Source organism: Choristoneura fumiferana, chromosome 27 (genome assembly GCF_025370935.1).
Source record: "Choristoneura fumiferana chromosome 27, NRCan_CFum_1, whole genome shotgun sequence".
In the NCBI taxonomy this organism is placed as follows: Eukaryota; Metazoa; Arthropoda; class Insecta; order Lepidoptera; family Tortricidae; genus Choristoneura; species Choristoneura fumiferana.
In genome coordinates, this window is record NC_133498.1 from 2,795,993 (window position 1) to 2,814,331 (window position 18,339).

General features: G+C 36.0%; 3 protein-coding genes and 1 long non-coding RNA gene across 4 annotated transcripts; all 4 read left to right on the plus strand.

The window, feature by feature from the left end:
• Positions 1-1,794: 1,794 nt before the first annotated feature.
• Positions 1,795-5,190, plus strand: LOC141443541 (uncharacterized). Its single transcript, XR_012453052.1, has 3 exons — positions 1,795-1,870; positions 2,726-3,872; positions 4,624-5,190. It is a non-coding gene; the product is annotated as an uncharacterized lncRNA (long non-coding RNA).
• A 729-nt stretch (positions 5,191-5,919) lies between these two features.
• Positions 5,920-11,645, plus strand: LOC141443542 (uncharacterized; the record flags this gene model as incomplete). The annotated part of the gene is given in 6 exon segments (XM_074108850.1): positions 5,920-6,217; positions 7,128-7,272; positions 7,680-8,543; positions 8,952-9,104; positions 9,791-9,904; positions 10,435-11,645. Coding segments are annotated over 6 exon segments (1,596 nt in total). The 3' UTR covers positions 10,704-11,645.
• A 961-nt stretch (positions 11,646-12,606) lies between these two features.
• LOC141443421 (uncharacterized) lies at positions 12,607-14,261 on the plus strand. Its single transcript, XM_074108716.1, has 2 exons — positions 12,607-12,693; positions 12,945-14,261. The coding sequence occupies exons 1-2, from the start codon at positions 12,628-12,630 to the stop codon at positions 14,226-14,228; spliced, it is 1,350 nt and encodes a 449-aa protein (XP_073964817.1). The 5' UTR covers positions 12,607-12,627; the 3' UTR covers positions 14,229-14,261.
• Positions 14,262-16,810: 2,549 nt separating this feature from the next.
• On the plus strand, positions 16,811-18,105 carry LOC141443505 (uncharacterized). The gene is made up of 2 exons (XM_074108822.1): positions 16,811-16,910; positions 17,424-18,105. Exons 1-2 carry the CDS (start codon positions 16,869-16,871, stop codon positions 18,048-18,050), a joined length of 669 nt encoding a protein of 222 aa, XP_073964923.1. The 5' UTR covers positions 16,811-16,868; the 3' UTR covers positions 18,051-18,105.
• Positions 18,106-18,339: the final 234 nt, after the last annotated feature.

The following is an 18,339-nucleotide window of genomic DNA, read 5'->3' on the forward strand; positions in this document are numbered from 1 at the left end:
GGCGGTGGTGATCTCTTACCATCAGGAGACCCACTTGCTCGTTTGCCTTCCAGTCAAATAAGAAAAAAAAACTTTTACGCTTTACTTACATCTCGTAAAAATAATGTGAAATGAAAATAAAGTCATCGATAACGATGATTCAGATAATTTCGTAGTAATTCTAACGAAATTAACTATAATTTACAAACAATAGGCTCTATCAATACCTACACGCATGAAAACATGCGTTTCGATAACTTTATAGAAACTCTAGTTGAGAAATCTGAATTTATATCTAGTTTTCTTAATAGATTAAAAAACACCTTGCTTTGATTTGCTTAGATTACTTACTTAACAATAAGGTACTTAGATAATTCGCAGATAAAGATAATGATCTCTTGAAGATGTGAAAATATAAAGGTTTTGAGTTCACACGATTTAGTTTTCAAGGAAAGACATCTGGATTGAATTGGGTAATTTTTAATTACTTCTATTTAGTCATACAATTCAATCAAAATTCCCGTGGGAATTTCAAAAATTTATCATAGACCGTTGACATTTTTTTTACACAGAAATAGCCTGCGTTCGATCACAATCACGCCCCCCCCCCTATATCCCTATTTGTTCTAAGCTGATTCAAATGACACATGATGATTATGTAAATTTGTGAGGCGGTAACTACTTTTTAGGGTTCCGGAGCCAAAATGGCAAAAACGGAATCCTTAGTTTCGCCATGTCTGTCTGTCTGTCTGTACGTCCGTCCGCGGCTTTGCTCAGGGACTATCAATGCTAGGAAGCTGTAATTTTGCACGGATATATATGTAAACTATGCCGACAAAATGGTACAATAAAATATTCAAAAACATTTTTTTTAGGGTACCTCCCATAGACGTAAAGTGGGGGTGTTTTTCTTTTCTCATCCAACCCTATAGTATATTATATGGTAAGCCAAAAGTCGGGTATAGTTATGTTTGCTGACGACACGTCTTTACTGTTCAAGGTTAGTAGAAAAAATACCGACTTCATTGAGCCCAATGAAACCCTGTCCGTGATATCCGCATGGTTTGCTGCCAATAATTTGTTACTAAATCCTAAGAAAACTAAATGTATTAAATATCTAACTCGAATTCAGTTTCTAATATAAAGTTAAATGGTCAAACTATTGATTTTGTAAAATCAACAGTATTTTTAGGAATAACGCTCGATACGCAGAAGCTGGCAGAGCATTCCACACCTCAGCTATTCGGATAATGAAGGACCAGCGAAAACGCTTTGTGCGAATTTTAGGGTTGCTGACAACATAAGGGTGAGACAGCGCCTTCCTCTAGTCGACCTATAAAAGAGGAGCTGGTGGAATACGACCGTGTAGCTCCGTCGCATGTTCTCCAAAATGCAACCTATAGATAACCGAGAGGTCGGCTACTCTTCTGCAGTGGCGAAGACTGGTGCAAAAATTCACCACAGAATCGCCGTTGATGAGTTTCATTAAAAATAACAGTGCCAAACTTCATGACCCTATGCCCAGCGGTTCCGTGGGAAAGTCGGGATAAAAAGTAGCTTATGTGTTATTCCAGATGCTGAGCTATCTAAATAGCAAATTTATTCTAAATCCATCCAGCCGGTTTAGCGTGAAAGAGTAACAAACATACACACAAATATTAGTAGGATTAAAGGAAGTAAAGTTTCCGATGTTCGATAATATTTTTCCTTAGGTCTATTACTTAATTTAGATAAAATAGCAACATTTAATCTAGATAGTAAACGTACGCAGAGATAACTAAAGTATATAATTGAAGAATATTGTTTTCTGGTAACAAGTGATTATTTAGTTTTAACAAAAATGGAGGCCAAATCGATTTTATTTTTACTTGTGAATATTTTATTATCTCAGGTAAACATTTTTTTATTTTGTTATAGTTTAAAGAAAAAAAGGGAAAATGTGTTAAAATACTAGTTATTATACTGATTGATGATTATCATGATGCGATTTTTAGAAGTTGCACAAATAAAAATTTGCAAGTCAAACAAACCTATAAGTATAGCAAGCGAGCGAAACTGTAGATAAAGGCATTATAAAATCTAAATAAATAAATAATAAACATGTGTTTTTATACTTAACTAGACTTTAGCCGTGGCGCGCGAAATCCATTAAATCAGGCGTTGTATTGAAGTTACGATTCCTGAAATTACTAAAGTTTCATGGAAAATTTTCATCGACGTTATTAAAAAGCAACCTTGCCAATGAGGGCTACGCGTATGAATTCGCCGCTAGAGGCGCTAGTGTAGCGTGAGGTCTCCGAAATGTCAAATCTCATAGTTTTTGGGTGAGCTACGCAGGTTTATTTATAATTTGAATAATTTTGTGAATATTTTGCATTACCTGAAATTAATTACGGCAATTATGCGTTACGGGGCAATGAATGTCTTTGTTTTGAGACAGTTTTGTCTTTCGGAAACTTTTGTCTTCCTTTTTTTCCAAACAAAACGGGACTACGCAACACTGTGGTTGCTCGATATTTTTATGGCACGGTTTTAAGGTGTATTAAATATGATTTTAATCTAAACTTTGTTTTCACGCCCGTAACAACAGACTTTGAAAGCCACACTTAAAAACCTCACGCAACAGTGGCGCCATCTAGAAGAAGCGTGAAGAAGCAACAAACATACACGCACATACTCACAAACTTTCGGATTTATAATATTAGGATTAGGATTCCTAATTTTAAAATTATTATTATCTCCACAGAGTTTAAATGGACAAATCATACCCCTAGGAGGAGGAGGATGTGGTTGCCAACAGTTGCCCGTGCAGCAAAACGTGCCAATCAACAACTGCGGTTGCAACGGCAACTTACAGCTAGCCAACGTACCAAATGGCATCATAGCCAATAATTTCCAGCTTGCCAAACACATGCAAGCTAACGTGCCATGCGGCTGCGTGCCAAACAACTTACAACTAAGCAACAACTGTAACTGCAACATGCAAAACTTACAATTGGCAAACTTGGGGCACGGCCTGCAAATAACCAATGGCTTGCAGATGGCTAACTTGCCATTAACACAAAATGAGTTATTAGCATTGGTAAATGGCATTTCTGCGCCAAACTACCAAAGCGTCTTGCAGTTAAGCATGCAAGCGCTATTGAATCAACTGGGTAACAATTTGCCAGTGAATTGTCCCTGTGGTTGTCAATCGAACTTGGCACAGGGCTTAGGTATAAATGCCAATAACTTGAACATTCTGAAGGCGTTTAACAATATGCAAATGGGTGTGCAAAGCCCGGCTTGTTCATGTTCAAATGTGCCAATGTTGAACAACATGAATGGCATGCCATTGGCTGGCACGCAGGATATTGTTCTGAACAACAGTCCGGGACCGTGCCAGTCGTGTGCCAATCCTAATACTATGTCGTTCACCGTCTACCACTAATGAGTTATTTAGTTTTAAAATTATTTAATAAATTATTTATTTAAACTTTGATGGGTTTTTTATTAGGTATATAAAAATATTACCAGTCAATTTACATCAATTGATAACCTAACCTATCCTAGCCTAAACCCAAACGAATCTTACAACTATTAGTTAACAAATTCAACGGATATTTCTGTTTTTTATGTGTCATTGTATTGTAATATCAAATAATGGTAGTAGGTAGTACCACCTGCTAACTTTTAGTACAATTTGAAACATTGCAGTGTAACCTTATATCTTTCTAGGAATAGAATTTTTGAAATAGGTGAGCATGTTGCAAAACTTCACTATGTTGTAAAAGTGGGCGAACGTGAGATCGAAAAATATAAATTTCGATAGAAATATGCTTTGTTTTGTGAAACTGTCTGTCTTTGCAGTAATGTCGGGAGGTATAGCAATTATTTTCGTTGCAGGCCTATTGGTAAGTAGAATTACAATAATACTTTACGAAATCATTATAACCAGGTAGCTGATTCCACCAATTTTTGTTAACATTGAAATCTTTTTGATCTGGTAAAATAATATGTTGTAGTTTACCAGGCGTTTTTGATTTAATACTTTAGAACTGATAATAATCGTTAAAAGCATAATTATAATAAATATAACAAATACTTCTAGTAAATAATTAATAAAAGCATAGTTCATTTAATCAAGAATAAATCCGTAAAGAGGTAAAAGGGCCGTTTTTTTAATTTTTAAATAGATAGTAGTAGCATTTAAGAGTACAAGTATATTGAATAGTTAGTTACTTTTTCATAACCTAAAATAACCTTTAAATTTCATTATCTAGTATTCAGTATAGCAACATTTCTTACTATAAATTTGTGAAAAGTAAGTAGAATACAAAACAATATTTCTTAATTGGACAGTCTTTTGATTTTAACCCAAATGCCAAATGAATCTGTTGAACTATGAAACTTCAGCCCAAGCCCTCTCATTTCGAAAAGAGGCCTTTGCCCAGAGTCTTTTTATAACAGCAACCAACACTACTTATGTAGGTCTATTTTTTTAGTAACAATAGAATCTGCAACCAACACTACTTATGTAGGTATTTTTCTATTTCTAACTTGTGTAATGTATCACTGCTGTTACAAATAAATTATTTTCTTTCTTTCTTTCTTTCTTTGTTTAACAGTAAATAAATAAATAATCAAGTATCCAATTAATTTCAGCTGATAGACAATGTTGCAGCTCAAGGTGACTTCCCACTCAATTTGATAGGATCAGTAACGAATGGAATCGGTTCATTTGCCGGAAGCGGGTTTGGTTTACCTTCCAGTGGAGGCGGCTTTATGGAAAATGTACCAGGTTCAAACTTCGTTGGTACAGTAGTTACAAGCATCACAAATGCGGATGGTAAGACAGAAGTTACTCATAAAGTTACCGATGGTCTTGAAACTGTTGTGAAGACTGCTGGTGATGTACCAGGTAGTCTTCTACCTGAAGTTAGTGATATAGTAGAGAAAGTAGTTCCAGATGTTATAGATATAGTCACTGATGATCTTAATAAAGGCGTAGATTTGGAGAAAATTGTTGATAATGTGGTTGATACAGTCGGTGACGTAGTCGGTGATGCTAATTTAAGTAAGATTCTACTACCTATAATTATCAAAATCTTGACTAACAGAAGAGTTCTGAGAGCTCTGATAAAGGTTTTGGTTCTTTGCATTCGTTTGGGAATATTGTAGTTTTAGTTTTTAATGTCGCTGGTACAATTAATAAATGAATTTATTAAAATATATACTTGTTTTACTGTCTCCTCCGTTAGATTTTTCTCCGGATTCACATTATAATCACTTGGTTAATGTCTGGTTGTTTTAGTATCTACTCTTAAGTCACATTCGTCTGTCAATTTCATTATAGTATGACTTTGTGACGTAACACGTTTATTTTTAACATGAGTGTAATGTAAAGGCACAGCGTGATATGAAGGCACGGCATACACATGAGCGCAAGGAAGCAGACGAAAATTAGATCAAAGAGAAGCTATTTTTTCTAGTTACTTTCCGAATAATACTATTCAAATCCAGAGTAACAAGCTGTTACTGAACTAGTGAGCTTCTTCGACCTCATCTGCACTTAAAATATTAAACATAATCATAAGAACCTGAAAGCACATGGCAAAATTGATTCGCATAACACCATCTAAACTGTTATCTAATTTTAACTGTTTGCTTATCTTCTTCTTAATAAGTCTTCTTATAAGTAGGTTAGCTGAAAGAGATGCTTTACTATGCATAAGCTCACCTTTGTACTTCTTTCTATATGTATAAATGTATTTGTTATTTTTACTTTTATGTGCATACATACATACATACAATCTTCTCTTTGAACTCACTTTAGCGTTATGATACTATTTATGCTCTCAGGTGAGAGGTCAATTGCTTGGCAGTTTTAAACAAAAAAAAAACTAAATTTATGTCTCATGAAGGGCTTTAATCATGACTAAGTTATGTTATCATTGCAATTTTTTTGCACTTTAACTCAAGTATTGAAGGATGGGCAGTTGTTGACTACCTAGCACGTTCAAGACGTGGTACTATCAAAAAACCTGCAGCTGCCTGAATTTTAGATTAACCCATGACGTGTATGAGTAAATGGAACAAAGACAATACGTCGGCAAGACTGAGAGTGATAACATTAAGTATTATGTATATAACTCTATTTAAATACAGTTTGGGTTCACACAACAAATGTGTGTTGAAATAAGTTGACATGATTATTGTGGTTTTGTGGGCTTTTGTGATTCAAGGATTTCTTGTTAAGGTGAGTTGAATGAATCTTAGAATGTAGAATAAATAAAAAACTTTGAATTCGTATCGAATCTATAAGTTGAAATTCAAAGAAATAAGTATCATGCTTTGACAAGTTATCTTTTAGCGAATAATAGGTCCCCAATTTGATATATATTTATCACCATCATACCATTCACAATGATTTGACAGTCACGCGTCCGAGTGTGCTTCCGCTTTGGGAGTAGTTTAAAGTTGTAAACCCAAAAACAAAGGGAGCACCCAAACAAGGAAGGTGTTTAACACGCCTACTCATTGTATCGATTGTGATGTAACTTTTAACTATTGACATCAGAACTAGAGCTTACTGCATCGTTGTTGTTTTGTTGATTCCGGACACACCTCTCAAACCACGCAGAGATCTCAATGCTTCAGGTTTATTCAGTTTTTCCGTCTTACGTTAAAATTAATGTTATATTACATATTTTTTAACCCTTTTCATAGCGGCCTTATAACATAACAGGTTATTTATAACAGATAATTCAACTTAATTATCTTCTTTCTATGAATTAATTACTATTCGCAGTCATCAATCAATTAATAAACCCGGAAAAGTAGAGTAAAAATGAACTTTTGGACGTCCTCTGACCAATTAGCCGGCAGTTTGCCCTCTGATCTTCAATTTAATCTTGGCCACCATCTGCTTTTCTTGGACCATCTATTGTCAGTCAGTCTTTTCACGCATCCCCGCCCATATCCACTTCAAATTCTACTATTCTGTTTCCAACATTCACAGTGTAGACCATTTTGGATCAACATTAACTGATAATCAAGTATCTTACAATATTTTACAGTTAACAAAAGTATACAGAAATGGTCAACCACGTTTGAAGAATGATCTAATTGTAGTGTCTCGAAATGATTCCTATTTCATGATTTCCTAGGGTTTTCCAGCAGGACTATATGGCGATGGAGAAACTATAGCAGATGGTGTGGGATTGGTGAAACCGGTTCCAGCCGGAGATATTGTTGAAAACAATAGCACTGTTGTAGCAATTGAACGTGTTACTTTACCAGAAAGCAACAAGAGTGAGTATATACAATGTTAATTATTTAATAATAATTAAGTAAAAACAAAGCAAATAAATGATTACTAATTAAATGTGTTGAATACCGAAAATTTCAATTTTTCAAGCACACAATGTCGAGCTAAACTCGATTTAAGACGTGAGTTATCCGGGTTTATATCACAAAATATTTAAATTTGTGGGTAAAATATAATTATGCCGAAGAAAAGCTGCGATTATTCCAAACTTTTTCGAGGATGGTGCTTTAGAGCGGATTTGAGCAAATTATTTTAGTCTTGATTATTTCCAGACTTATACAAAAAAAAAGAAATTTATTTGGAGTCGATACAAACTTTAATACCTAGCTAATTATACTAATATACACTTTTTCTAACTACATACAATGTTTTTCCAATAATAAATTTCCAGAATTACAAGAGGCTATTTTAGAATTGTCTCCAGTTTCTTCAGAAAACAATGAAACTAAAAGTATTGATTTGAAAACCACTATTAATGAACCAATTTCGGTACTCAGTATCCTAGCAGAAGATGAAGGTAAAATAAATCAACCACTTTCAACAGAAGATGAAGTCATTGAATCGAAATTGGAAAAACAAGATAAAAAAATCAAGCAACCTTCACTCAAAAATGCCAATTTCAACTATGTAATTAATTCTGCAATACACGATTTAATGGAATTGCAATCAAATATGGCATCTCAATTACTTAGCATTAAAGATACAATTGAATCAAAGATGGGTGTGATACGTCAGAAAATAAAATCTGCAATTTTGGAAAACAAAATGGTAGCAAAAGCTGAACTGAATGCTAAAAAAATATCAAATGATTCAGTCATAATTCAACCAGAAATAGAAATGGTACCAAATATGGCGAAAACAAATTCTTTAGTAAAATTGGATACAGAAAAAGGTGACTGCAACTCAATCCCTTTAAAATTTGAGGACGATGAAACCTTGCTGGTTGAAGAAGAAGAAATTGAAGCAAATCTCGCAAAAATAAACGATTTAATAGAATTCGAATTGGCAAAGATAGACTCATTTGTGGAATCAGAACTAGCATTAACAGAAGCTCTTATACAGTCTGAAGTAGAAAAAATGAACTTACTTGTAGAATCGAAAATTAGTACAGCCGATTTAGTGGACTCAGAAAAGACTGATGTGGGATCGATTGTTGAGTCAGAACTAGTAAAAGAAATTCCTGTAGAAGGTATTGCAGAATTTAGCGGTGTTGTTCCTGCGACAGGAAGGGCTCTAATATTTGGAAGTACTGGATGTACGTATAAGGAAATATTTATTTAATTTAATGTACATTTGTCTGTATTGTTTACTTTTATGATTTATATCTGAGTCATAGGAGCCTACCATTTCCAGCCTGCTTACAGTTGAAAAAACGGAATAGGGTGGATTTTTCTTTGTTGCACATGTTAAAGAAAACACTGTGAGATCTATTTTGAAATAATTCCACACGGGCACGCATTTCAGTTTTCTTGCCCTTACTTTATATTACGTCTTACTGCCCGAATTACTCATAACTGTACACAACTCTGTCTGTACTGATTTACCCATGATAGTTTTCCGTGATCATCAGTAACTAAAATATTTGTAAAATTCGTGATTAATAAAGCAATTATAAAATAATAAACCCGTTATGTTAATAGTTGTCTTTACCTTTATGTTTCAGATAGTCCAATTTTGCCAGTCTTAGAGGAAAACGCTGAAGAAACGGCAATAGAAGAAGAAACACAAAGAGCAGAAGTACCAGTTGTTAATGAAGTACCACTCCCTAGGATAGTGCCAGTTTCTGGAAGGACTTTTATATTTGGAAGTACTGGATGTAAGTGAATCATGGATAAATATATAATAATACAGGGCATTAAAGAGACGAAGATACAATTTTGTTTTCTTTAAATGGATTGAACCTTGGCTTAGCGCCATGGACAACGTAAATAAACATAAGAATACTAGTAAGGACTGAACTATAAACAACTGCTTTGCTCACCTGCAACCTAACGATAACTACGTCTATACAACAAATGAGGTTTCATGTAGCTCCAGATGTTAGATAACAACACAACGTCCAACATCTGGTCTAACATCTGGTATCATGGCGAACGGTTGTATTGCTCTGAAGATGAACTCTGCTTGAGTTCGAAACACGTCAGCATAGTGTGATGGTCGGGATAGCTGGGTTTGTGTGGGTGTATTATTACAGAGAGGAGGTGGAGGAGACGCATAAACACACATTTATTGCATAAACATTTATAAAGGTCGCATGTGAGCAAATTAATTGTTTATAATCAAATAAATTACTAGACTGAATTTAAATTGCGTATTACATTTGGAGCGTAGGAGTTGGAACTTGTAATAGTCTCGATAGCTGCTGGCATATGCAAGTAATCAAGTTTATTATGTGGGTTAGTTGGGGACGCTATTAGTGTATTTAGATTCTAAGTCAGTCAACTGAAACAGTGTCAGAATCCTGACCAGTGAAGGTACCTGAAAAACTTTTTCTTTTTTTAGTTTTACACCCCAATCTCGCTCCTTTGGAGACCCATTCCAGGAAGACCATGGGGCGGTTGAATACAATTCCGATATCAGTGGAGACCGGTCCAATGACCTTAGGAAGTACAGAATGTGAGTATAAATGATGGTTTAAAAAAATACGAGCTTTTCTAATTGCACTTACATTGTAGAACAAATTACATAACAGTCAAGTCATGTCAAGTGTAATAATAACCCGACTGCCTTAATAAATACTAAAAATACAAAAACAAGTCTAGAGGTCTAGAACTCTGTTAAGTACCTAACTTAAAGTTTAATAGACGGGACCCATTAGGTAGGTGGTAGGCCGTCCATTGCTGCCAACTCCTGAAACTTCTAATGGTAAAAAGTACTTGTGGATTGCTAAACGACCGACTATAAATCGTAACCAATGTAATTATTGTATTTTTACCCAAAGGGGAGTTATGCTTTTCAAGCGTATGTGTATTTTTGGAGTGTATCTTTGGTTCCTGCTGCAGCCTAAACGGCCACCACGGAACCAGGTCGTATTAAGTTCAACGTCATTCAATGAATAATGTAATAGAAAAACAACATTATATACTATGATAAGGTTGTATATGTTAACGTTGTAATAGAAAGTTACATATTTTTTAAAATTTCAGCATCTCCACCAATTTCAAGAAGACCAGAGACTACTAATGAGTCAGACTTTCCAAAAGACTTTACAATGGTTTCTAAATTTACTCCAGAATTTCCAGAAACAGTCATTATGGATTCGACGAAGAATTACGAAAGACTCATTGAAGAATACGAAGTGTTGGATCAAGAAATGGACCATGGTGGTGAAGTGCCGGTTGTTGGTGGGGTGTTTTTTAAGGGTAAAGCACCTGCTAAGGGATCTGTTAGAATTACAGGGCACAGTATTTGTTAAAAGATTACTAAGGCCTTCTAATCAATTTAAATAATACCACAGGGCGGCCACGCCGTACAAAATACGCGTTCTTGAATCTACATAGGCACGACGATGTCTGTACACGCGTCGCTGTGTGCGTAAGCTGCACAGGGCTGACTATTGCAAAACCGTATAGTAACTATAAGTGCTACCAATGACATTTGAAGGTATATGTAGGTAAGGCTTAGATATGTGCAAATAAAATAATGTAATCGTTAATCTTAGCTATTTCGAGGGTATTCTGGTAAAACAGAATAAGTGCAATTTTTTTAAAGTTACATACATAGGCATACTCAATGTTTTCTGCTTTATTTATCTAGCAAAACCGTAAAAAAAAAAATATTGTGCACTTATTTGGTTCTGCCAGAATATCCTCGATTTATTTAAACCTACTTAAAATGTGTCTGTTTGCGTATTTTAAGCATTATTATTTTCAATTACAATAGATATACGTCTACAAACTTAAAAGAATCATTCGGTAGGTAGTTATTTCATGTATTAATCGCGTTAATTTCAGAAATCACCATTTATTTAAAAAGGAAGTAGTTAGGGTACCTTTACGATTTCGCAAAATGATTGCTCCTGAACTTAGTGCCGTGCGGCCGACATACATCGCGTCGCGCACCCGACTGCTTTCCTGCGGTTTTCCTGCAATCTGCGCTTGAGGGGTGGGGTAACTCGAACCGGTGCGGGGCGGAGCGTGGCCATTCTGTACGTTAGTACTATTATATATTCTGTGATAATACGTAAATAAATAGTATCTACAAAAAGTAAAATAAACATGGTCCGAGTTTGGTTGTCTGTGATTAAACGAGTTTTAAATTAAAAAAAAAACATGATACTTGATACCCAATTCACCTAGTCCCAAAGTAAGCAAAGCCTGTGTTAATGTGTAAAATTAAAAATTAAATGTTTTTGTAATATTGTTTTATTTGCATCTTAAAATATCCACAGCAAAAAAGTACACAGTTTGTTACCGGCAGACAGGCTTTTTTTAAGGGAGGTTAAAGTAACGTATTTCTGGTTTACTAATGTTTCGACGAATAACGTTTGGCAACCTGTTTCATTTCGCAACTTTTCATTTCTCAACTGTTTATTAATATTTCTGAAACTGTAAATATTTCAGGATTTTAAAACTAACCTAACCTAACCTAAAGGGTTCCACACGATGGCCCTGAAATAAATCCTGAAATATTTACAGTTTTAGAGTTTGCGAAATGAACTTAAAAACTGAGTTAATTTTTACAATAAAAGGCATACCGCGTATTTCTGTAACTTTACTATGACATTAATTTAATTAGTAAACTAAATTTAGACTTTGTTAACCGTCTAACAATATTATTATAATAATTGCCAGCAATTTACAGCGAAGTAAATTGACAAGTAATAATCAAAGTATAATTATGTCGGCTGTCATTTTTACACTAGACAATTTACTTTGCTGTACATTGTTGGCAATTGTATTTTTTTATAAAAAAAGCAAAGTCTGAATTTTAGTTTATTAATTAAATTAATGTAATGGTTAAGTTACAGAAATATGTTACTTTAACCTCCCTTAGAAAGAGCCTGGCTGCCGGTACAAACACACTGTATTGAAATGTTCAAAACGGTCTAGGGATAAAAAACATCTCAAGGCACTTTTGATGAGTGTACAATAAAAAATAAGTACATTTACCCTAAAGCAAATTTAATATTAAGGCCACTATTGCAGCTGGAATTCCGAACAAGATAAATTATCCCCTATTTATGTCTATTAAATGTCTGCAAAATAAACTTTGATAACAATAAAATTTTCAAATCACGTATTTTTATTTGAGCGCGTTACATAATGGCACAGTGACACAGTTACACACATTATTTTAAATTGATAATTGTTTCGTATAAAAAAGACATTGGTTAAGCGATGGGACTCAGTTTGTTCATAATGAGACGCCTTTGGTACGTGTTGTTTTGTGTATTTTTAATCCAGGTAACCTCTTTACTTTTCTAGAAATAATAGATGTTCTTAATTCGTCGAAAACAACGGTTCCTCAGGTTCAGCTTTAGAGCGTAAAACATTGCTAACTATCAAATCCAAGCAGGCCAATTTACGCGTTGGTTGTTTTATGTGGTTTATCATACCATAGTAATCACAAATATATGTAAAAGTAACCCCCAAAACCACGTACCTACACAACGAAAATAGATAATAAAAATCATTAATCAATTTTCCCTTTGCAGAGAGTTGCAGGCCAGCCAATGTGCAAGCCGGACCTGTACATATCCATCGATGATCTCTTAAGAGCTCTTAGCAGTGGACAGATCAATGTCCAAGGAAACCCCATAGGCCAAGATGTCTGCGGAATCCAGCAAGACGTTAGCCCGGACGCATATGGATCCCAACAGAATTTAATAAGCACAGAATTATTTCCCATATCCAACCAGCCAGTTTCATACGGCAATCAAATATCTTTCCAGCCAAGCTTCCAAGTAGACCAGAGTGGATGTGGTTACCAACAACCATCAATTTCCCTTCCCAGCCTTCCTACTGGTAGCCAAAGCTGTGGCTGTCCAAGCATTTCACTGAATCAACCGTGTGGATGTAACATTCAACAACCTTCAATTTCCTTTTCCGGCCAGCCTAGTTTTTCTATGGGTAGCCAGAGTTTTGAAAGTCAACCAAGCATATCACTGAATAAACCATGTGGTAACATTCAACAACCATCTTTTTCCTTTTTCAGTCAGCCTAGCTTTTCTATTGGTAGCCAGAGCTCAGAAAGTCAACCAAGCATATCACTGAATCAACCATTCACATGTAGCATTCAACAACCTTCCTTTTCTTTTCCTAGTCAGCCTGGTCTTTCAATCGGGAGCCAGAGTTGTGGATGTCAACCAAGCATTTCACTGAACCAACAGTACGAATGTAACAGTCAACCATCGAATTCTTTCACTAGCCAGCCCTCCATCTCACTTGGAAGCAGTTCCTTAAACCAACAGTCGGGATGTGGCCAGCCTAACCTATCAAATAACTTACGTGGATACCAAACAAGCTTGACACAAAACCAACAGCCGTCTGTTTCTTATTCCCAACCAATTTCATTACAAAGCCCTTGTGGTACCCAGCAATCTTTCTCAACCAACAGACCTAGCTTAACTCTGCGTGAAACTAACAACCAGCCATCTTCATCTGTTCCTTCATTATCACTTAATAGTTTATCGTCGTCATGTCAAAGAGCTCAGTCTCAAGTATCTTCAAACCAGTGCAACTCTCAGAAGCAGTCACAAAGCGGGAATGTAGGCACTGGCAGTGTTGCCAATGTTAGCAATAATGTTATCAGTGTTGTGCCAAACGCGTTGCTGCAGGCGCCACCGTTTGGCATATTCTTTGATGGTGACCACTTGATCATAGATGGCGCTGTTCAAATATGTGGTACGATGCCGTTCAATAGCGCTGTTCGGGTGTCCGGCGTATTGCCGGCGTCTGGAGTAGGTAACGTGCAATATGTCTGTGAAGACGTTTGCTAGTCTTAGTATAAATAAAAAAGCTTTTTTAAAGAATTAAGACGTTTTATTTTGATCCTTTTCTTTTTCTATCTTCTCGTGCTGATACAAATAGTACCTACAACGAAATCTAAGATACTCATATACATTTATTAGAAATAACAAGAAAAATAAGCGCACACACACGCGACTTGGACACGCACATTGAGGGTTCCGTACAAATTAGTAGGTATCTATATGAATATCCAGTGTTAGCAGAGCCCCTCTCCTAGCAAAATGTACGCAGTGTGGAATAATTTTCGATGGTTACTACAAACAAACACACAAACATCACGCCTGTTAGTTGTCAAATGTGTATGTTCGTATGTGTCGTTGTAGGTAACTGACAGCTGCCAATACGGCCTCTTTTTTTAAATCAAACATACCAAGGCACAAAACCTATTAATCCCACGAAGCGTGTGTTTTGCCGAAATAAAGTTTCAAAAAAGGTTTGCGGCAAGTATAAAAAAAATATCTATCTACATGAGTGAGCTTCATTATAAGATTATAAGTCTACTACGAGTATCGATAAAAACTATAATATGGATCATCCCAGAAAACTTAAGGTAGCCAATTGGAAGTACCCTATAGGTTTTGATTCCGAGGCAATGACGCAAGGAGTTTTTTTTATGGCTTTTTTTGAATGCGCTGACCTTATTACAAGCTTTTATTATTACAAGCTTATTTAGTTTCACCTGTCCCGTTGTCTGTCTGTCTGTCTGTCAGTAGTCAAATCTTGCAAGTAAAATTCGACCAACTTCCAGTAGTCGGATTGACTTGAAATTTGGCATACTTATGTAAATCACGCGACAACACAATAATCTAGTAGGTGGTAGGACCTTGTGCAAGGTCCGCCCGGATTGCTACCACCATCTTGCTCGCTATTCCTGCCGTGAAACAGCAGTGCTTGCACTGTTGTGTTTTGGCGTGGAGAGTAAGACAGCCGGTGAAATTACTGGCACTTGAGGTATCCCATCTTAGGCCTCTAGGTTGGCAACGCATCTGCAATACCCCTGGTGTTGCAGTTGTTTATGGCCGGTGGTGATCTCTTACCATCAGGAGACCCACTTGCTCGTTTGCCATCAAGTCGAATAAAAAAAAAAGTGACATCCTGGTAGTCCAGCCAGGACCGTCTCCGCAGGACGGAACTCTTCAACGGTTAATGGCATCGACTTGACATTTGGTATGCAAATTTAGTTTGGGTGACAATGCAAGTAAAGTTGACAAAAGATACAGTCAGCAAAAAATCTTGTATTACAAATGAAATTTCTATTTGATATTAATTTCGGTTTGACACCACGCGTTCTTGAGAAAAAGGGGCTTGACAGATGATTCCGTTTTTCCTATAAGGTACGGAACCCTAAATTCGTAAAGTGGCGTGTGGTGACATCAATCGCAAAAAATAATAGGTACGACCAAAGTAATAATAAGCTCGTGTGGTGTCGGGTTAGAATTACACCTCTCCATTTCTTCCGTGGATGTCGTAAGAGGCGACTGAGGATATATAGGTTAAGGTATACCTACATACCGTAGGCGACAGGCTACCAACCTGTCACTATTGTACCGTTTTTGTCAAACTTAATACCTAAAATGGAAGCGGTAACGATTCGTGTGTTCTTCTTACCCCATTTGGGAATACAGGCGTGATGTTTGTGTGTTGTGTGTGTGTGTGTGTGTGTGTGTGTGTGTGTGTGTGTGTGTGTGTGTGTGTGTGTGTGTGTGTAATAAAAAATTACAGCTCCTTATTGGAGCTTTTGTCAATCAGTCGAAAATTTAATTAGACTTGGTTTTGTGACACTAAAGTCGAGTTTAGACTTGCAAGAAAATCGTGCAAGTTGCATTACATTGCGAGGCCGTAAAGCCAACGAGTCTGTAGTAGTCAATCGAGCGCCGCAATGTAATGCAACTTGCACGATTTTTCTTGCAAGTCTAAACTCGGCTATAGGTTCACTTTTGAATAGTATTTTTAACGATGTCATTTCAAAATTGCATAAAAATAAACACACACCTGCGAAGAAATTCAATTGCGTATGTGAAGTCGAAATACCCAATCCGCATGGGGCTCGCATGGTAACTAGGTACGGCCCAAGCCCTCTCGTTCGAGAAGTCTGTGACAAGCAGTAGGACTTAGGTTTTACTATTAGTTTTAGTGTTTTAATCTTGTTACGTTAGATGGTGGTACTGATGGACCCCAAATCTTTCTTTATTTTTTTCTTTTCTACTTAGGTCGAGATGATGATGATGGTGATAAAAATAACGTATTAAACTAAATTCAAATAAATGCCTACATTAAATTGCTGTCATAAACGTATCGCATTTCATAACAATGATTTCATTCATCGGTATTTACTTAGAAATTAAATTCGATAAAGTCACGTACTCATTTCTTCATAAAATATAACAATTAAGAAATTTGTATGATTTCATACGAAAACAGCCTCTAGCAGCGGTTTTAAATCGTATAGATTATTATCAATATTCTCTTTACGTGTAGCAGGTACAATGGTATAATATTGATTATAAGATTGAGTAAATTTTTATCTCAAGTATCTTTTATATACAAGGTATATAAAGTGTAAATGAGATTGATTAGATTATTCTTCAGTTTGTTTTGATACAGTAATCATGCATTATTTAATTTATCTACTCTCAATTCTTTTTATACAGGTGAGTGATCATTATGTAACATTACTAAACCAACTTTTGCAGGTGGTAGGACCTTGTGCAAGGTCCGCCCGGATTGCTACCACCATCTTGCTCGCTAATCCTGCCGTGAAGCAGAAGTGCTTGCACTGTTGTGTTTCGGCGTGGAGAGTAAGAGAGCCGGTGAAATTACTGGCACTTGAGGTATCCCATCTTAGGCCTCTAGGTTGGCAAGCAGATGTTTATGGGTGGTGGTGATCTCTTACCATCAGGAGACCCACTTGCTCGTTTGCCATCCAATCGAATAAAAAGTAAAAAATAAAAAAAACTTAAAAAAGTCCCGACATTGTCATTTGCTAAACCAATTTTGATGAAACTGGACTAAGATATACCGCAAACAAATACGTCTTCAATTAAAAAACCCATATCGAAATCGGTTGATCCGTTTGAGAGCTAGATGACACTGAAGAACATTATTATGTGAAAATTGAATTTTCTTTGTAACTTATATTTTTTGATAATTTTGTCTACTTTCAGAAAGCAGCAGCACAGATTCTTACAGTAGCTGGCAACAATTTTATACCAAACCCTTATAATCCAAATGTTGGTTCCAATATACCACTGACGGCAGGTTTGGGACTAAGTAATGGTATAGCCTTAGCAAACATTGGCCAAACTGGCACTATCGAACTAGCCAACATCCCACGCAACACTGCCAATCTTGCCAACACCAACTTAGAAAACTTCTGTATACCAAATCCCTCAAACCAAGTATTCAATGGCAACTTAGTTGGCAATGTTGCTAATACAAACATTGGCTTAGCGAAAAGCGGTGTCAACTATGCTAACATCGGTGTTACCAACAATGTTGCAAGCAATGCTGCTAATATTGGTTTGAACAACGGCAATGTAGCCAATGTTGAAAACGCCAACGGCAAAGTTCCCTGTAACAATGCTAATGTTCCTATTACAAATTACGCTAACGTTGTGAAACCTCCTAGAGACTATGGCATTGAATTTGGGGCTGATGCTTTGGAAGTCAATGGCGCTGTACAAGTGAGTGGTAAAATGCCATTTAATGCCAAAGTAGCAGTGCAAGGTGCAATGCCAGCGCAAGGAAAAGGCACTGTGTCATACACGTGTGATAAAGTTGACGGAAGTTAAACGTTAAGCGAAAATAATTTATTTAATTGTATTGTCAATAAACAGTTAGTTAAAATTTTTGTTTCTTTTATATTTTATTATCGCTGTTTTATCAAGGTAACTGTCAGTTATATAATTATTTTGAATGGTATTATAACAAAAGAATCCTGCAAGTGTATCGAACATTTTTAAGGTTGTGTGCCTCAAAATTGATAAAACGGAACCCTTATCAAATCACTTTTACTGTCGGTCTGTTCAGACTTTTTTCTCGGGAACGCATAGATAGAGGTATCAAGCCAGAATTTATATC

Coding starts and splice junctions, on each gene's coding strand:
- LOC141443505 (XM_074108822.1), top strand. CDS start 16,869: ATGCATTATTTAATTTATCTACTCTCAATTCTTTTTATACAG. Junction 16,911..17,423: donor TCTCAATTCTTTTTATACAG/GTGAGTGATCAT, acceptor GTCTACTTTCAG/AAAGCAGCAGCACAGATTCT.
- LOC141443421 (XM_074108716.1), top strand. CDS start 12,628: ATGGGACTCAGTTTGTTCATAATGAGACGCCTTTGGTACGTGTTGTTT. Junction 12,694..12,944: donor TTTGTGTATTTTTAATCCAG/GTAACCTCTTTA, acceptor TTCCCTTTGCAG/AGAGTTGCAGGCCAGCCAAT.